Source organism: Temnothorax longispinosus, chromosome 9, assembly GCF_030848805.1.
Source record: "Temnothorax longispinosus isolate EJ_2023e chromosome 9, Tlon_JGU_v1, whole genome shotgun sequence".
In the NCBI taxonomy this organism is placed as follows: domain Eukaryota; kingdom Metazoa; phylum Arthropoda; class Insecta; order Hymenoptera; family Formicidae; genus Temnothorax; species Temnothorax longispinosus.
The window spans coordinates 10,588,618-10,607,416 of record NC_092366.1 but is presented as its reverse complement, the minus strand read 5'-3'; the positions used below and the strand labels follow the sequence as shown (position 1 = coordinate 10,607,416).

The window sequence follows — 18,799 nt, the reverse complement described above, 5'->3', positions numbered from 1 at the left end:
CGTGTCGTACATGCTGCTCGTGCCGTAACACCGCGCACAACGCACCCCGATCTAATCGTAACGCCATAGATATTGGAGTGCATTTCTCGCCGCAACCGGGTACCGTGCCACTATATTTGACAATTTTGATTATTGATACAACTATTATTTTGTACACCCTCTGCAATCATCCTTGATATTTATCCTGTATTTGATTCTCGTTTCCTTGCGTTTGCGCCGCTCTATTCTTGCGTCAATTATTGCATTACAGTTGAAGAATATTCTCTCGTGAATATTCCATTGAGCCTTCGCGTAGGACGTCGAACCGAGCCATCCGTTACTCGTCACCTTGGCAAACGGAACGGTTGTTTGTTTTTGTTCTCTCTTTCGTCCTTTAACTTACGAACTCGAAGCTTATTGCTCTTCGGTATTTTCACGTAACGACGATACATTGAGTGCCCTTGGAGTTGATCGCCGTTGCTTTTAATCGCTTTATTAGTCGTATCAACCCAACATGTCGAAGTCAAAGTCAGCTCCCTGTTATCGCGAGTTATGTGTCCGGCGGATGCGGGAGATCCATGATCTTGTCCAGAAGACCTCGACCGAATCGACGATCCTATAAAATTTTCTTGCCCGCTACCCGAGCGTGGCGAAGATCGCCGAGGACTTTGAGAACGCGCATCTCTGAGTCATACAAAAGACTACCGAGTTCGACGCCGAAGACGCGATTCGGGCAGAGTTCGAAAAAAATGCATTACGCCGTGAAGGGATGGTATCACGCGCTCACGGGCACGGCGCCCGGAACCATAGCACGACTACGAAATTGCGTGTCGTGTTCGACGCATCAGCTAAGGATCTGAACAGCGTCTCGCTGAATCAAATGTTGCGATCCGGTCCTAAAGTTACAGTCAGACATAATTGTGATATCATTGAGATTCCGGATCGGTCTCGTGGCGCTCACCGCAGACGTCAAGCAGATGTTCCTTCAAATCTTGGTCGAACTCGGTCAGTGTGACTACCAGCGAATCTTGTGGCGTTTCTCAGAGAACGACCCGATCTCGGATTACCTTTTGTTGACCGTCATCTTTGGATTGACATGCTCTCCGCTCCTAGCGATTGCTTGTTTGTTGAAGTTAGCGACTGAAGGCAAAATAAGCTACCTGTTGGCCGCGGCCGTTTTAGAGGAGAGTGTTTATGTCGACGACGTGGTGGCAAGCGTTGAGTCAGAGGAGAAGGCCCGCGAGCTGCAGCGGCAGCTACAAGCCTTGCTTAGAACTGCCGGCTTCGAGCTCAGAAAGTGGGCTAGTAGCCATCCGTCGGTTTTAGCCGATCTTGATCCGGAACTCCGTAGCCAGTCGTTACTGTCCTTTGAATCACCGGAAGATCAATTTCTTAAGGTACTCGGACTTCGTTGGTATCCTCAAACGGACAGCTTTTGGCTTTCAGGTCAACCCGTTGGACAGAGACTGCACTAAACGCATCATTCTCTCTGAACTAGCTCGCATCTTTGATCCATTGGGGTTCTTGACGCCGCTTACGTTCGCAGCCAAGCGACTGATCCAACGACTCTAGATGCTCAAAGTGGAGTGGGACGACAGGCCTCCTTCGGACATATGTTCTAGATAGGAAAGGTACAAGTCGGAGCTCTCCGCGTTAGCCTCCATTCGCATACCTCGCATTATTGAGGTAGATAACGTAGTCAGGCGAGACGGCGTCACGGATTTTGTGACGCGAGTGAGCAGGGCTACGGAGCCGTTGTGTACATTAGGATCGTCGCCGAGAGCGGGATGGTGATGCGTATGCTCACCGCCAAATCAAAGGTGGCCCCACTCAAGGCCATCACATTACCGAGACTCGAGCTTTCCGCGGTTGTTCTGCTGTCAGATTTGTTAGAATATGTCGGGAAAATTCTCCGACCTAAAGTTGCCATCGACGATACATACGCCTGGTCGGATTCTGAGGTTACACTCGCGTGGATACGCTCGGCTCCGCACCGTTGGAAGACGTTCGTGCGCAATCGCGTCGCACGCATCCAGTCCAACACAGACATCTCTTGCTAGAAACATTGGTATAATAAATCTAACCCCGCTGATTGTTGCTCAAGGGGCTTGTTTTCCCAGGAACTAGTCGATCACCCGCTGTGGGGGACCGGCCCTGCGTGGCTCGTCGAATTCGAACCCACTCAAGAAACGACATTGGAAGTTGAGGATCTTCCCAAGGAGGAAGAAAATTCTCGCGCCTTCGTCTCCATCCACAATCCTGTCGATGACGTAAATTCTATTACGGTTGTCGATTCGCTTATCGACCGCTTTTCGTCGTTAGACAAACTCATCAGAGTGTTCGCATATTGTCTCCGATTTGTTAATAGAACTAGACCAAATACGCTCACTCTTGCCGTGGATCAAATCGAATTCCATTCGACTTTATTATATCTCGTCAAATTCATTCAATCGCGTTGTTTTGCATAGAATGAGTCCTCAGGGTGGGCGGCAGACTGACTCATTCCGCCATCTTATACAAAGCTAAGCACCCAACATTGCTGCCTAGCCGACATCGACTTACGGAACTTATAGTAGAGCGCACCCACCACCTACATCCGGGACGTCGAGCGTTACATTATCTCTTGTCACAAAACTTCTGGATTCTGGGGGCCCATCAGGCCATAAAACGCTGCCTATCGCGCGGCTATCAGTGTTTCAGGGCGAATCCACACACTGTGCAACCGCCCATGGCGGATCTGCCCCTAGGCCGAGTACGTCAGGCCAAGTCCTTTTCAATCACTGGGGTCGACTATGCTAGGCCATTCCCAGTTTATAATCGTCGTTCACGCGGAGCAACTCCGTTCAAGGTCTACGTGTGCCTTTTTGTCTGCTTCGCCACAAAAGCAGTTCACCTAAAACTCGCGTTTTCTCTATCTACTGAATCGTTTCTGTCAGCTCTGAGACGCTTTATCGCTAGGCGCGGCCGCTGCTCGCGGATATACAGCGACTGCGGCACCAACTTTGTTGAAGCTCATCGAGAGCTCGTTCACTGCATGCAGGCCGCCTCAGAGAGAGAAAGAATTCAGTGGACGTTTAATCCCCCCTCGGCGCCACACTTCGGTGGTCTCTGGGAAGCGGGGGTCAAGTCCATGAAGACTCACTTGAAACGCGTCATAGGAGCGCAGATCCTCACCGTGGAAGAGTTTGGCACATTCATAACACAAGTCAAAGCCATCCTGAACTCCCCAGGCCCCTATGCCCCACTAGCTCCGATCCTAACGACCTCGGGGTGCTTTCCCCGGGGCACTTCCTCACTTTGGAACCCCTCGTAGCCGTCCCACATCTGAACCTAGAACCGGTGCCGATAGGTAGGCTCGATTGATGGCAACTGGTGCAGCACATGCATCAACAGTTCTGGAAGCGGTGGCATGACGAGTACCTGCGCACCCTTCAGCAACGACCAAAGTGGTTAAAGTCGGCGCCCGCGGTAAAAAAGGACACGTTGGTCCTGTTAAAAAACGAGAACGCCCCTCCCTTACAGTGGAGACGAGGACGGATCGTGGAATTACACCGGGCCGTGACGGCGTCTCTCGGGTCGCGACGGTGAGGACAGCGGATGGCACCCTTACTCGCCCTCTGGTGAAGTTGTGCCCACTGCCGATGGACACTTTGCCAGAGGAACCTGCGGAACCTGCCCAAGTGTAGAAAATACGTCGTATTTTGGTGGGCGGTATGTTTGGCATATCGCCTTGTACATAGTTGTAAATAGTCGTTAAAAATTGTCATGAGCTTAGTTATCGTTGTTCTTTGTAATTTCGCGCGAAACGTCGGCGGATCGCGAGCAGCAAAAGCGTGCGACTCACCTATCGGTGCTGCCATCGCCCATCCGCCGACGGCACCCACTCCCCCCGAAAAGAGAGCAACTACTCGCTCGCGGCGACATTTTCCAGGACCGCGGGGACACTTACAGTCGAGCCGTCTTACGGCAGACACTTATAGTCAAGCCGTCTTACGGCACACACACACACACACACACACACACACATAGTCAACGCTGTCTTACAGCGCACACGCACTCATCGCTAAGAGATCTCGGGGCACACATCTACGGCACGCGCCGACTCGAATCTCCGAAAAGCCTCGATCCTCCTGGAGTGTGAACTTCTCCTGCCTTCTTATTTACCTGCTTGCTGCCTTGCTTTGCCTGCTGCCTTGCTCACTGCTTGCTGCCTCGCTTTACTTGCCTGCTGTTCTACTTGCTTGCTGCACGTGCCTGCCGAGGAAGGAAGACATCCCTCCGGGAGACGGCCGACCGAACGGTGAGTCGCTTTCGCTTATTCGTTTTATCATTAGTCGTGAAAGGATTTTAATTACCCCCCTCTGGTCCTTCGAGCAAACTCGCTAATATCGCAAATCTCGCCCCCAGGGCGAAACAACCCCGTTCAAATAACCTCTGAAAAACAAATACAACTGTAAATCGTTTTACTATGCAGCATGACGGATTAGAGACTCGACCAACGCTCAGCGGCGCAGTTCTTGATTCTCAGGTTAGCTTGACTAGAGACTCGGCCGAAGCTAAGCGGCGCAGTAAGGTCTATTTAGTTGAATCAACGCTATTTTTCCTTACCCAAAAAAAAAATTTTTTAATCTAAAAAATTTTACGAAACATTTGTCCTCATTGTAGTTGACGATTTTGTAGTCATTTTTATAAACATCGTTTATTTAAAATCTTCTAATAGGCTTGCAAGTTTTACAGTTACGAGCAGTTATTACTTTGGCTCGGACGCCGCAGAACAACGGTTAAATATACTAAATGCTACAAGATTTTTGAAGTAAAACTTCTTTAGGCACGGTAGTGAGTTCGATTCGCGACACGAAAAAGTGTAACGGAAGTGAAACTTCTTTGGTACGGTAGTAAGTTCGATTGTGCGACACGAAAAGTGTAACAAAAATTTGACCAATAAGCGTACGGCGTTGGCGAGACGGTTCTTCTTCTGGCACGGTAGTAAGTTCGATTATGCGACACGAAAAGTGTAACGAAAATTCGACAATAGGCGTACGAAATGAAACTTCTTTGGTACGGTAGTAAGTTCGATTGTGCGACACGAAAAAACGTCACAAAATAGTGTCACGAAAATTCGACCAACAGGCGTACAAAGTGAAACTCCTTTTGGATCGGTAAGTAAATTCGATTTTGCGACTCAAAAACGCGTCACGAAAATTCGATCAGGCGTACGGCACTGGCGAGACGGATATAGTGAGAACTGCGTGTAACACTATATTTTCGAGTTGCGGGCGGCTTGGAGTGACTAATTCCGTTGCATTGTTTTTGTATTAATTTCAGAAAAGTTATGGCAAAGCCTTGCCTTCAGAAGTTACACTTCTAACGCGCGTGGCGACCACGCGTTCATTTTTTTTTAATTTTTTAAACCTTACATTCACACAAGATAATGTAGCTATGAAAAACTAAATATATTTTAACATAATTTTAATAAAGTGGCCATCGCGTTCTTTTTCAAGTACATAAAAAAACACCAAAAATGTGTACAATACAAAATCTAAAAAGAGTTTGTGCTCTTAAAAAGCTTTCAATAAATTTTTACTAAAAGTCCCCTCGTCCCCTCGTTTGCAAAATTTCTATAAACTCGAAGGACCAAAGGAGGTGTGCTGGCGTCTCCTCAAAGCGAGCGAAATAAACAAAAGACAAAAGCGACTTACTGTTCGGTCGACCGTCGTCTCCTGGATGGATTCGTCCTTCTTCTGGCGAAGCTGGTTATGGCAAGCACGTGCAGGCAACAGGTAGGCTTAGGCGACAAGCAAGCAGGCAGAGTGGCAAGCAAGCACAGTCAAAGCAGGCAGTCAAAGCAGGCAGGCAAAGCAGGCAAGAGCAGGCGAGATTGCGCTGCGAGGAGCGAGCACTATAGGGCCTCCCGGAGGTTCAAATGTGCAACCGAAGCGAAGGTGTGCACCCCAAGATTTCGTGGTGATGAGTGATGAGCAAGTTCTCGAACGCATGTTGCGAGCGAGTACTTGCTCTTCCTTGATAACGGGTGCCCTCGTAGGGTGAATGGCAGCATCGATTAATAAATCGCGAAAATATCGACAATACAATTCGATCGCGATCTACCGACGTTTCGCGCGAGTCACCAAGAATAACTTGATTTATCGGTAATATACCGAATAATGAGCATTAACAGCTCATGGTAAAGCCTAATGGCAAGTAGGCCAAAATAACTACTAAATAAAGCGAATATTAACACGAACAATACGACTATACTAATGAATATACAACTATACTAACAATTACTATACATATACAATGAGGCGAGCGCCGAACACTCCTCAAAAACATAGATGCAAAAACACAAAAAGATTCTATCAAAACAAATCCTTCTAACAAGACAAATTTAAATTTCAAAAAATAACATTTTTAACTACATATGTTTAATTAATAACCTTTTATTTTAATTTTTTGTGACTTCTTTGTTATATAAAATAGACCTAAAATTAAAATAAGGTATAAAAACTTGGCGTGCCCAGATTGCATTTAATGAGGTCAAAAAATTATTATATATGTTACAGTTAAAACCCGAAATTCGTCAAAACCCGAATTTACTGGTAAATTCTAGTTTTAACTAAGCCCTTTCGGTAATTCGCGTTCTAACTGAAAGAATTTAGTTAAAACTAGAATTGACCGAATGCTTTAGTACATTCGCGTTTTAACTGAAATAATTCAGTTAAAACTAGAATTAACTGACCGCTTTAGTAAATTCGCGTTTTAACTAAAATAATTTAGTTAAAACTAGAATTGGCTGATTGCTCTTAGTGAATTCGCGTTCTAACGTGTCGCTGGCGCGCTTGTCAATTGTCTAATAATACGTGCAGTCGTGCAAGTCAGTACAGTTGTGGACGGTGCTGATCGTCCACAACGCGATGTGTGCATTTGAAAAACGTCCACGACGCGTTGTGGACGGTGCCGATCATCCACAACGCGATGTGTGCATTTGAGAAACGTCCACGACGCGTTCTGCATAACTTGCATGTACTTTAAGTTATAAAGCGAGGTCTACGCTGCCTACCGGCGGAGGTGGGTGCGGGAGGGGGGCCGAAGGCGCGCGCGCGCGCGCGCGTGTGTGTGTGTGTGTGTGACGCCCTTTAAAAGTATTTAAGAGTTTAAATTGCGTCAACTAACCTATGTAGGTTAGTGACGCGCTTTAAAAGTATTTAAGTGTTTGAAGCGCGTCAACTAACCTATGTAGGTTAGTGACGCCCTTTAAAGGTATTTAAGTGTTTAAAGCGCGCCAACTAACCTATGTAGGTTAGTTACGCGCTTTAAACAGTTAAAAACTTTTAAAGCGCGTCAACTAACCTATGTAAGTTAGTGACGCGCTTTAAACAGTTAAATACTTTTAAAACGCGTCACTAACCTACATAGGTTAGTTGACGCGCTTTAAACACTTAAATACTTTTAAAGGGCGTCACACACACACACACACGCGCGCGCGCGCGCGGGATGCGAGGGGGGCCTTCGGCCCCCCTTCCCGCACACACCTCCGCCGGTAGGCAGCGTGGACCTCGCTTTATAACTTAAAGTACATGCAAGTTATGCAGAACGCGTCATGGACGTTTCTCAAATGCACACATCGCGTTGTGGATGTTTTTTTTGCTCACTGAGCGATTTCGGTGTTTGGGCGTAACACATGTATGTATAGCATTGCCGATTAAGGGATTTCGCGTTTTGACTGTAAGAGAAACACGTTAGACCGCGAATTTACTAAAGCAGTCGGTTAATTCTAGTTTTAACTAAATTTTTTCAGTTAGAACGCGAATATGCTAAAGCACTCGGTCAATTCTAGTTTTGACTAAATTATTTCAGTTAGAACGCGAATTGCCAAGCTGGCTTAGTTAAAACTAGAATTTACCAGTAAATTCGGGTTTTGACGGATTTCGGGTTTTAACTGTAACATATATAACATTTAGGGGAGACCGGGGGGGGGGGGCAAAGTCGTCACTATTTTTTCGGTGCCGATTTTTAACAATAAAACATAATTTTAGTAAAATGTGGTATAACGTTGTAAAGAGTGAACCCTTGGCTACAAAATTTATAAGAACATTTTTGGTCTACGTCGCTTTGTTCAACTGGTATAGAGTAAAAACGACAAAGGTGCAAAAGTTGAAATGTCAAAATGGCTGGGGCGAAGTCGTCACTCCATTCTTGGATTGAATTTTAAATGAAAATTCATAATTCCAATCATGAAAAATAATAGAATACATTTTATTAATTATTTTGTAATAGAAAAATGGAAACATTAATTAAAAACACGATGGCAAAAAATAATTACAAGAAAAGCGCACATACTTATGTGCCCTACGCTCGCACGTTTCTCGTCAGCTTTATTCTGTCATCTCTGAGAACACGCAGCACATATTATCCAAGTCCTCGCCGAAATCCGACCACTGCTGCTTCTTTGACTTCAATTTTCGCCGGAAGCCTCCATGATATGGCTTGGTGACGACTTCGCCCCGGACACAAGTTTCAAGTTTGGACGCTCATAAAATATTAGAAATCAATAAAAATAAAAAAATATGAACGCGTGGTCGCCACGCGCGTTAGAAGTGAAACTTCTGAAGGCAAGGCTTTGCCATAACTTTTCTGAAATTAATACAAAAACAATACAACGGAATTAGTCACTCCAAGCCGCCCGTAACTCGAAAATATAGTGTTACACGCAGTTCTCACTATATCCGTCTGTACGCCTAATCGAATTTTCGTGACGCGTTTTCGAGTCGCAAAATCGAATTTACTTACCGATCCAAAAGGAGTTTCACTTTGTACGCCTGTTGGTCGAATTTTCGTGACACTATTTTGTGACGTTTTTTCGCATCGCATAATTGAACTTACTATTATACCGTACCAAAGAAGTTTTATTTCGTACGCCTATTGGTCGAATTTTCGTTACACTGTTCGTGTCGCATAATCGAACTTACTACCGTGCCAAAAGAAGAACCGTCTCGCCAACGCCGTACGCCTATTGGTCAAATTTTCGTTACACTTTTCGTGTCGCACAATCGAACTTACTACCGTACCAAAGAAGTTTCATTTCGTACGCCTATTGGTCGAATTTTCGTTACACTTTTCGTGTCGCATAATCGAACTTACTACCGTGCCAGAAGAAGAACCGTCTCGCCAACGCCGTACGCCTATTGGTCAAATTTTCGCTACACTTTTCGTGTCGCACAATCAAACTTACTACCGTACCAAAGAAGTTTCACTTCCGTTACACTTTTTCGTGTCGCGAATCGAACACACTACCGTGCCTAAAGAAGTTTCACTTCAAAAGTTTCACTTCAAAAACTTCACTGGATTCGTGTTTAGCATGCATTACTCTGTAGAATCACTTAATTATTACTTTGAGATTTGGAGACAATAATATTTAAGATATTACAAATTTTCGACGCGCAAAAAATTTTACTTTCGACCTCCGAAAACACGTTTGCCTCGATAAGAATCACACCATGGCACATAACCTCACTAAACTCCGTTGGGCACGTGGGCACCATAAACCGCGTTTACAGTATTAATGGCGAGTTCACACAACATACAGATTTCGAGATAATTGCAATGACGACTCCGCCTCGGTGACGACTTCGCCCCGGTCTTTCCTATTATAAATAAATAAAAAACATTAATAATTTGTCATTAGTTTTCTGATAAAATCGTAATTTGCGAATATATTTAAATATTATGAAACATACATAATATTTTAATATTTCTATATTGTGTCAAATTATATATCATTGATATTATTGCAGGTAATATTTAACATCCAAATTTGCAAATTATTAATATGTAAAAAAAGTTAATATACTCGTAGAAATATATATGTACATCAAAATGCGACCCGAGCACGCCAAGTTTTTATACTTTATTTTGATTTAAAGGTCTATTTTATATAACTTAGAATGCAAACTTATGTAGTAAACAATGTTATTTATTGAGTTTTATAATATCTTTCTATCAAAACCGTACAAATTTAATTAAATAAATATTTTATTTAATTACAAATTAAATATTATTCACAAATAGTTTACTATATTTTATTTTGTTACAGCTACAGAAGAAAAATTTGAACTTGCATATAGGAAAAAGATTATAGATGACAAAGATGGAGTTGAAATAACGTGTGTCGCTGAAGGACTTTACCCTCAACCAACTTTAAACATCTCCGTCGAGTAAGTTCTCTTTGTATAAGTTATATTAAAACGCTTTTGAAATTATAGTATTATAAAGTTTTGTAATTTTCTGATCCTTTTATACAGTGTCCCATTTTAATCAACGTACTAGAATTTCTCCGAAACGATGCGAGATAGCGAAACCTTTTTTTTACGATGTTGTAAGATATCAAGAAGTATATATTTTGATAATAAAATTTTGATCTTGGGTGGAGGCATCATGGTCAAATAAAGATCAACTTCATTTTTTAAATAAATGGCAACGGTATTTTTTTGTGGTGTAAACACCTACATTTGTAGTCCTTTTTATTACGAGTTCAACGCGCTATGATTCAAGGTCGCCAAAGGTCAAATGCGAGCTTGCGATATTATTGTCTTCGAACTGCTTACAATGCGACTAACTGGCTCAGCAAGTGCCTTAGTCGCCTTGAAACTCTCTTCGCTATAAGCTGTTTACATTCTTGGCTATTTTCTTTTTAACCGACTTCAAAAAAAGGAAGTCTATATTCGGCATGTATATATGTATGTCCACAATTTTCTCTAAAATTACTAGACGAATTTAAATGCGGTTTTTACTGTCCTATAGAGCAATTCTCCAAGAAGGTTTTTTGTACATAAAATATCGCGCTAGAACATCAGGGTACGGAGCTGTGAGAAAATATGCGATAATAATTATTCATATTAATTTAATGAATCACTAAAAAATTATAAAATAAAAAAATTTTTTTTTAAATAGAACCGACTTCAAAAAAGCACTAAAAAGTATTTAAAAAAAAAATTAAAAATAACTTTAAAAAGTATAAAATAATACTTTTAAGAATCCCTTTCAATTTTTTGAAATCGGTGCAAAATGAATAATACTTTTAAGAATTCCTTTCAATTTTTGAAGTCGGCGCCAAATTAATTGTTCTTTAGGTTTTCACAACAAGTCGATACAGTTTTCTTTTGAGTTTATTACGATAACTCTGATAAGTCTCGACTACAGCAGTAAAATAAAACGCCAACACAGATCAAGACGAACGTCGTGCCGAGTCTAAGACAAAGGAGGCAAAAGCGAAGCGTGCAACGACGCGGGAAAAGCGACGCGCGCATACGCAATGTATCCAATAAAAAACGAATATAGACAATACGAATATAGATAATATAAACATAAAAATAACTAACTCTCTAATACAATTTTCTCTTACAACACTCCCTAAAATTGTATTCAGATTACATAAGTCCAATTTTATAGCTGAGTTTCTTTAAACGTAACGGTCCTAAGGGTTACGTGAACATATCTGCCACCTGATTATTTTATGTTGATATATTCTATGACAATCTTCTTATCCAATACCAATTCTCGAATATAGTGAAATCTCACTGCAATATGTTTCGTTTGTTTGTGTTGTTCAGGATTGTTAGCTAAATGAATCGCAGCTTGATTGTCTACAAGGAGGCAATCTTGAATTCCAGGTTTGAATTCATTGCATGATGATATTATGCAACCATACTAGCTCCTTGGCAGCTATGGATGCCGCCACATACTCGGCCTCCGTGGTCAACAAGGCTACACAGCTTTGACTACTCCATGTCATAGCTCCGCTTTCCATGGTTGACACGTAACCAGTAGTGGAGCGCCTTGTTAACAAATCCCTAGCATAATCTGCATTAGTAAATACAGTTAAATAGTTATCAGAGGATTTGCTATAAGTAATCCCTAAACTCAATTGTTTCGTTTAAATATCTAAGGATACGTTTGACAAATTTCCATAAACCAATTAGTTTAGACATTTGTTGAGATGCTTTTTCAACTGCATAGGCCAAATCAGGTCTTGTAGTAACCACAAGATACATAAGACGCCCAATTGCAGAGGAAATAGGAAGTTCAATATCGGCTTCCTTTTCATCATATAATATGATGCCTGGTCCGCAGGTACTTTTGAAGATCGACAATCATCCATTTGAAACATTTCCAACGTCTTTAGTACATAGGCAGCTTGATGAATTTTGATATCTCCATTGTCCAACCGGTCTATCTAAAAACCTAAAAACTGATTAACTTCATTACAAATGGTAATTTCAAATTCATTTTGCAATTGACACAATAACTCAGTAATGTTTTTTTTTTGTGTGTGCAAGTACTAGTCCGTCATTAACATAAACACCAATAATTATCCATCCTCTAGCATCCATCCTCTTGTTTAATAAATACACATGGATCAAAAGGACATCTAGTGAAATCGAGGGACTCTAGGAATTGACTCAATTTTTATTCCAGCACCTAGGTGCTTGTTCGAGTCCATACAAGCTCCGAATCAATTTGCAAAGTCGTCCAGACTCATCATCATAGCCTTCCGGTTGTACCATGAAGATTGACTCCTCCAACTTTCCATTTAAGAAGGCCGTTTTACAATCAAATTGATTGATTTCCAGATTGTCTGCAGCAGCTAACCAAAGTAATAATCGTATCGTATCGTATCGAATTACAAGACTAAAGGTTTCTGTATAGTTTACACCATAAATCTGCCCGTATCCCTTAATAACCAGACGGGCTTTAAAACGATCAACTTCTTCATTGGCTTTGGTTTTAATACAGTAAACCCACTTTGCTGATAAGAAATGCATATCTTGACTTAGGCTCCACCAACTCTTAGGTACCATTTTTCCTATGAGAATTCATTTCGTCATCCATTCCTTTAATCCAGCTCTTTCTTTCCGGTGCTTGCAATGCTTCATTATAGGAGTTCAGTTCGACAAAAGATTTATGACACATGTAAGCAAATTTTTGCGGTGCTTAAAGTGTTGCTCGATTTCTCAACTGATAAGTTGACTTCGGTTGCTCATCTTCATTTCTTCCTCGTATCATTTGACCGTTCTGTTTTTTATTTTCTTCTTCTATACATCTTTCTTAAAGTTCCTTTTCTTGTAAAGTTTTATCTTCTTTCTTTCCCTGGTTCAAATCTATCAATGTTTCCGAAACAGCGACTACACGAAATTTAACATCTCGGCTGATTTCAATTCGTGTCTCCTCCGGTATCCAAACACGATAGTTTTCAGTAATATCTTCGTATCCTACGAAAGTTCCTTGCTTACTTGTTTTCCCAAACTTTTTATCATCTCTCTTCTGTTTTGGTACTTGAACAAAGTTTCACTTCCAAAAATCTTTAAGTAATGTAAAGAATATTCGCGATCAAATCAAGCTTCATAAGGCGTTTTTCCTTTTTCTCGTAACTTTCCCGAACGATTCAAAATATATGCAGCACAGAGTAATGCTTCTGCCCAAAAACGTCTGGACATTCCATACGTCAACAACATCGTTCATGACATCTCAATTAGGGTCTGATTCTCCCTCTCTGCTCGCCCATTTTGTTAAGGGATATAAATTGCTAACCTTCCTATATCGATGCCATTCTTCTTTGTCACTTCAACGAAAGCTTGATCAGTGTATTCCGTTTTTTTATCTAACATAATAGTTTTTATCATGTTCCCAATCTGAGTGTGAACATATTTAACGTACTGTTCAAAATGATGCAACTTCATTCTTATGGCGAATAAAATAGACTTTTCGGTACTGTGTGAAATCGTCCTTAAATGTCACAAAAAATCGACATCTACTCCATGACGGTTCTTCCATGGGTCCATAGACAACCAGCTCACCTGCTTTACTTGCTTTTAGCATTTCTCGAAAATTAATACGTTGACATTTTCCAAAGGCGCATCCATCACAATATTCTGTCTTATCCAACGACAAAATTTTGATATCCTTTAATGTCAAAAGTTCTTTCACATGAATCTTACTCTGGTGTCCTATTCGTTCGTGCCAAACTTGTAAAGAGTTTTCCTTCCGACTCCGTACCACAAAGCTGTATTCCTGATTGCAAATTACGTCAATATCCAAGATGTATGTACAATCTCATGTCTGACGAGAACTTCACGTATATCAATATCGACACTAAGTCTCGGGTTGGTTACAGTGGTCAGCGGGACTCTAACATCGACCTTTTGTTCGGAACCGGGGATATTGTTGGTAGTATCGACTACCGTCAGCTGGACGAGGCTTGGGACAGTGACCATCTCCCTATCTGCTTTTCTTTCGACGCCTCCACACGGGTCTACAGAAAGCTCTCCAACAAAACATCTTCTAAGAAGACTGATTGGTCTCGATATCGAGAGCTCGTCGAGGAGGATATTGGCTCCTCTCTCTTGACTGATTTGCCTTCCTTCAAGCATAACTTCGAGAAATATTATCAGGCGTTTACTAACACTCTTAGAGTCTTTGTACTTCGGGCCTCCGGTAGGCGAGGAGATCCTTCTACTAGCCCCACCCCTGACGACCCAAAAAAACGCAAAAGATCACATAAATGGTGGAATGCTGAGTGTGACACGGTTATTCAGGACAGAAAACTTGCTTTTGCCGAATTCAAGAGACTCAAGAATCTACATACGTGGATTAATTACAAACGTCAGTGTGCAATTACCAGGAAGACTCTGAACCGTGTAAAAAAGGAGAACTTCGAGAACTTCTGTAAAGATATAAATAGGTTTACAAGCCTCTCCTACGTGTGGAGTACCATGCGAATTTTGAAGAATGCCCGCAAAAACATTGAGTGGAACAAGTGGCTGACTAAGGATAGAGAGACGGAAATTAAGAATACTATTGATGGCCCCTCCCTACGTGGGCACTGATCCCTCCCCTGGGACTGACCTGGTCTGCTTCGACGAGGAACTCGATGCCCCGTTCCTGCGTTCCGAGCTAGATAGAGCGATTGAGATGGTCAGAAGGGACTCCCTGGTATGGACGGGATGGAGTATAAGATGCTTAGACTGCTCCCCGATTCGGGTAGGACCTGCCTTCTGGAATTATTTAATATTGTCTGGTCCACAGGTGTGCTCCCCGCTGATTGGTCCTGTTATCAAATCGTGTTCATTGATAAGGTTAGTCGGGAGAAGGTGCGCCCTATCTCGCTCTCTTCATGTGTGGGTAAACTAATGGAGCGAATGATCAGGGAGAGATTGATCTGGTGGGCGAAAAAAAAGAAAAAGTTTAGTGCGTCCCAGAGCGGTTTTAGAAGAGAAAAATCTCGCGCCGATAATCTGGTCAGAATTACTTCGGACATCCGGGCCGCCTTGAGTGCGGGCGAATACACATTGGCGGCTTTCCTCGACGTCTCATCGGCGTATGACTGCATGGAATTTCTCATTATGCTCGAGAAGTTGGTGGCGCTTGACTGCCCTGCAGGTATAATCAAATTTGTTTGTAACTGGCTATATGGTTTATAACCGGAGAAAAGTACGATTTACCGTTAACTCTGGTGAGTTCGTGGATCGTCATGTATACGGGGGTCTTCCGCAAGGCGCCGTACTGAGTCCTGCATTGTATTCCCTTCTCACCCAGGCCCTTTGCGCGGATCTTCCGGAAGGTGTAGAAATGGTGGAGTTTGCGGACGATATTGGCCTGTACGTTTCAGGTCATAACCGTCGGCATAATCGTCTCCTGCTAAAGCAAGCTGTCAACATTATTGCGGAAAAATTGAGATTGATCGGCCTGGATCTTAAACCTAAGAAAACTGTTTTGGTCGAATTTAATAAAGGTGGTTATGTTGATAAAAACCTGAGTATTCGAGTACAGGGCTGCAACGTTTTCAACTGCGACGGAGCTAAATTTCTTGGCGTCTGGTTAGACAACAGCCTGAATTTCCACCGCCAGGTTCAGGAGGTTAGAGGTAAGATCAACCGGGCTAATTCTATTATGAGGTACCTGTGCAGAGTGTCCAAGGGCATGGAGGTCAATACGGCCCTCATGCTCTATAAGAGCCTCGTAAGATTTGTCACGGACTATGGCATCTTTATATACTTTCCCAGGGACCCGACGTTTCAATTTAAGTTAAAAAGAACCCAGGAATGGAAATCCATACTGCTCTGGGATACAGGAATATCCCCTAACAATGTCTTGATAGCCGAAGCCAAGGTTATGCTGCTCAGGGATGTGTTGGGTAGGAACTTTGTAAACAAGGCGATTGCATATAATAACAACGACCTTTGCCTTAAATTGCAGCGTACTCTGGACCGAGAAAACTACTGCCGTTTCCGTCAGCCGACTTATAGACTCTCATTGTTATCGGAGATCTAGAAAAGGTTGAGATTTAAAGCTGGAATCGGATCCCAGAGACAATCTGAAATTTTTCAAGGCCCTTACGGCGCTCACAACTTTAGACCGATTGTCGACTTGGACATTGGTAGCGCGAGGAAGCGCGAACGACATCCAGACGAGGTGCTTGTTCATGACATTATCGAGAAACACCGCTTGTCTGCTTCGTTGGAGATCATTTACACGGACGGCTCATATGAGGCGCTCTACGGGTGCTAGTCTGGTTATATCCGACCAAGAAGAAGTATATAAAATGAACCTCCCGGGCTCGTGTTCGTCGTATACGGCGAAGGCTTTCGCTGTAAAATCAGCCCTTCAACTTATGGTACTACAACGTGAGCACAGGAAAAATGATATTGTCATCATGTCTGATTGCAAATCGGTTCTGCAATCTATCTACAATAATCATATTAACGTCCACAAAAACCGTTACGTTACGGAGGCTAGACGATACTTATTTTATTTGATTTGAAGAGAACATTTGGTAAAAAAGTGATTTTGATATAGATCCCTGCACATGTGGGTATTGCTGGCAACGAGCTTGCGGACGAGCTGGCAAAGGAGGCATTCCTTGAGGAGGCCGATCCGTCTATTGAGGTTCCAGTCGGAGATTACAGGATACATGACAAGAGAGAAACTTGGGAGGCTACTCAGATATCGATCGTGCGCGATTCTGCGCACAAGGGAGCGTTCTATTTCGAGCATTTCTACGACAGATTCGCTACCAAACCATGGTTTTGGGTGATAAACTCTGAGAGATATTTTGTGACGCTATTTAACCGTTTAAGAGCTAATCACTTTAATTTGGGCTCTTCCCTAAAAAGAAAGAGATATATTGAACACGAGAGGTGTGATTGTGGATATGAAAGGGAGGATCTCTATCGCGTATTGTTGACTTGCCGAAAATACGATGACTTCAAAATTACTATGGATGAAGAATTGAGAGACGCAAAATACTTAGCTAATATTGATTTACTTCATATTATCAAGACAAAACAATGGAAGGTTTTATATATTATTTTCCAATTTTTTAAATAAATTGGCAAAGTTGCTTAACCCCTGTTTTTAGTAATTGTTTTCTCTTTTGGGTCTACACAGCTTATGTCAATTACCTCTGGGTACAAGACACCTTATTTCCTCAATCGAGGAATTCAAACGAAAAAACCCCCGACACCATATGACACTTGCATAGACAAAAGAGACTTATGTGCTATATAACCCTATGGACGAACCAGTAGAAATTAAAAAAAAATCCGCATGGTTTGACCGTTGTTTATTCGCGTTTGCTGCAAATAAAAATAGAGGATGGATCACGAAGACGAGTTCCTTAACACCTTCTTCACCCAGGTCGCACAATTATGCTTCGACAAGGCCAAGGAGACAGGTGTGAGTGGCTAAATTCCTGTGATATGAATACTTGCAATTGTATAGTTGTATCTGAAAGAAAATGTATCTTTAATTCAGGAGAGAGAAAGGGAGTCGTGCAACCAGATACAAATAGGTCCCTGGGGCACAATACTCCTGATGCACTTACCGCAGATAGCCGTGGCAGAGTGTTCATATGCAGATTTAGGTTCTCTCAACACTAAAAACAAAGGTTTCCTCAGAAAGATGTATGTATTTAACAAGGAAGAAGTTGCTTTAGTCATCGCTCGTCTCAAGCTTCATTTATGTTGATATTATTTACAGAATTCCTTAAAGACTGTCTACAAATCGTTGAACTCTGACTTGAAAAGATTAGAGGAAATGACCAAGGGTCTACGAATCGTTGAAGTGACTTGAAAAGATTAAAGAAAAGCAAGGGAACGAACTCTATCGGCACGATATATTAGCGCTTCAAACCTTCTGTTTCTAACGTCACATCTGTGATTATTGCATTACAGCTACAAGAGAATGTACAACATGAGTATAAACAGCAAAGTTATGAAGCATCAGGAATTGTTGTAGTGTATAGAAGGGATAGTGAAATGCTATTTATTATCCTGTTCATTTGGTTGCTATTAAGACAAGTTTAACGTGCATATCCCCTCATGATTTTTTAGTAATGTGAAATATTGTAGACTTTAATGCGTTAAGAAGCTAATAATTTTTATTATTTAGATTAGAATGTGAAACATTAGTGCAATTAATAAAAGCGCAAGTAGAAGTTCAAAACTGGAGGTTTTTACCGACTCTGATAACGCTCTATGGAGCACAAACGCGAATGTCATATATTGTAACTGTAAATAAATATTATTTACTGTATACTTAAATGCTGGTACATTCATTTGTAATTCTGACCCGAATTTATATCCTGTCTAAACTACACATGTATGCTTAAATTGATGTTTTATCTAGTTATTGCACCAATAATTTTTAAATAAATTGTAGCTTAGTTTTTAACGTAGGAAAAGAAAATTTAACGATTAAGCGCTAACCAATGTTGGTGCAATCCACCACGTTCTTAAACTTTTCATATTTTATTGTATCTGAAGAG

General features: G+C 41.9%; 1 protein-coding gene and 1 long non-coding RNA gene across 2 annotated transcripts in view; both read left to right on the top strand.

The window, feature by feature from the left end:
- Nucleotides 1–18,799, top strand: part of LOC139819259 (uncharacterized) — a 255,776-nt gene that overhangs the window by 86,629 nt on the left and 150,348 nt on the right. The window contains exon 3 of the mRNA XM_071788466.1: nucleotides 10,073–10,193. Within this exon, the coding sequence (XP_071644567.1) occupies nucleotides 10,073–10,193 (121 nt within the window). The remainder of the gene's footprint in view (nucleotides 1–10,072; nucleotides 10,194–18,799) is intronic.
- On the top strand, nucleotides 15,264–18,521 carry LOC139818706 (uncharacterized). The gene is made up of 3 exons (XR_011733486.1): nucleotides 15,264–17,707; nucleotides 17,788–17,936; nucleotides 18,013–18,521. It is a non-coding gene; the product is annotated as an uncharacterized lncRNA (long non-coding RNA).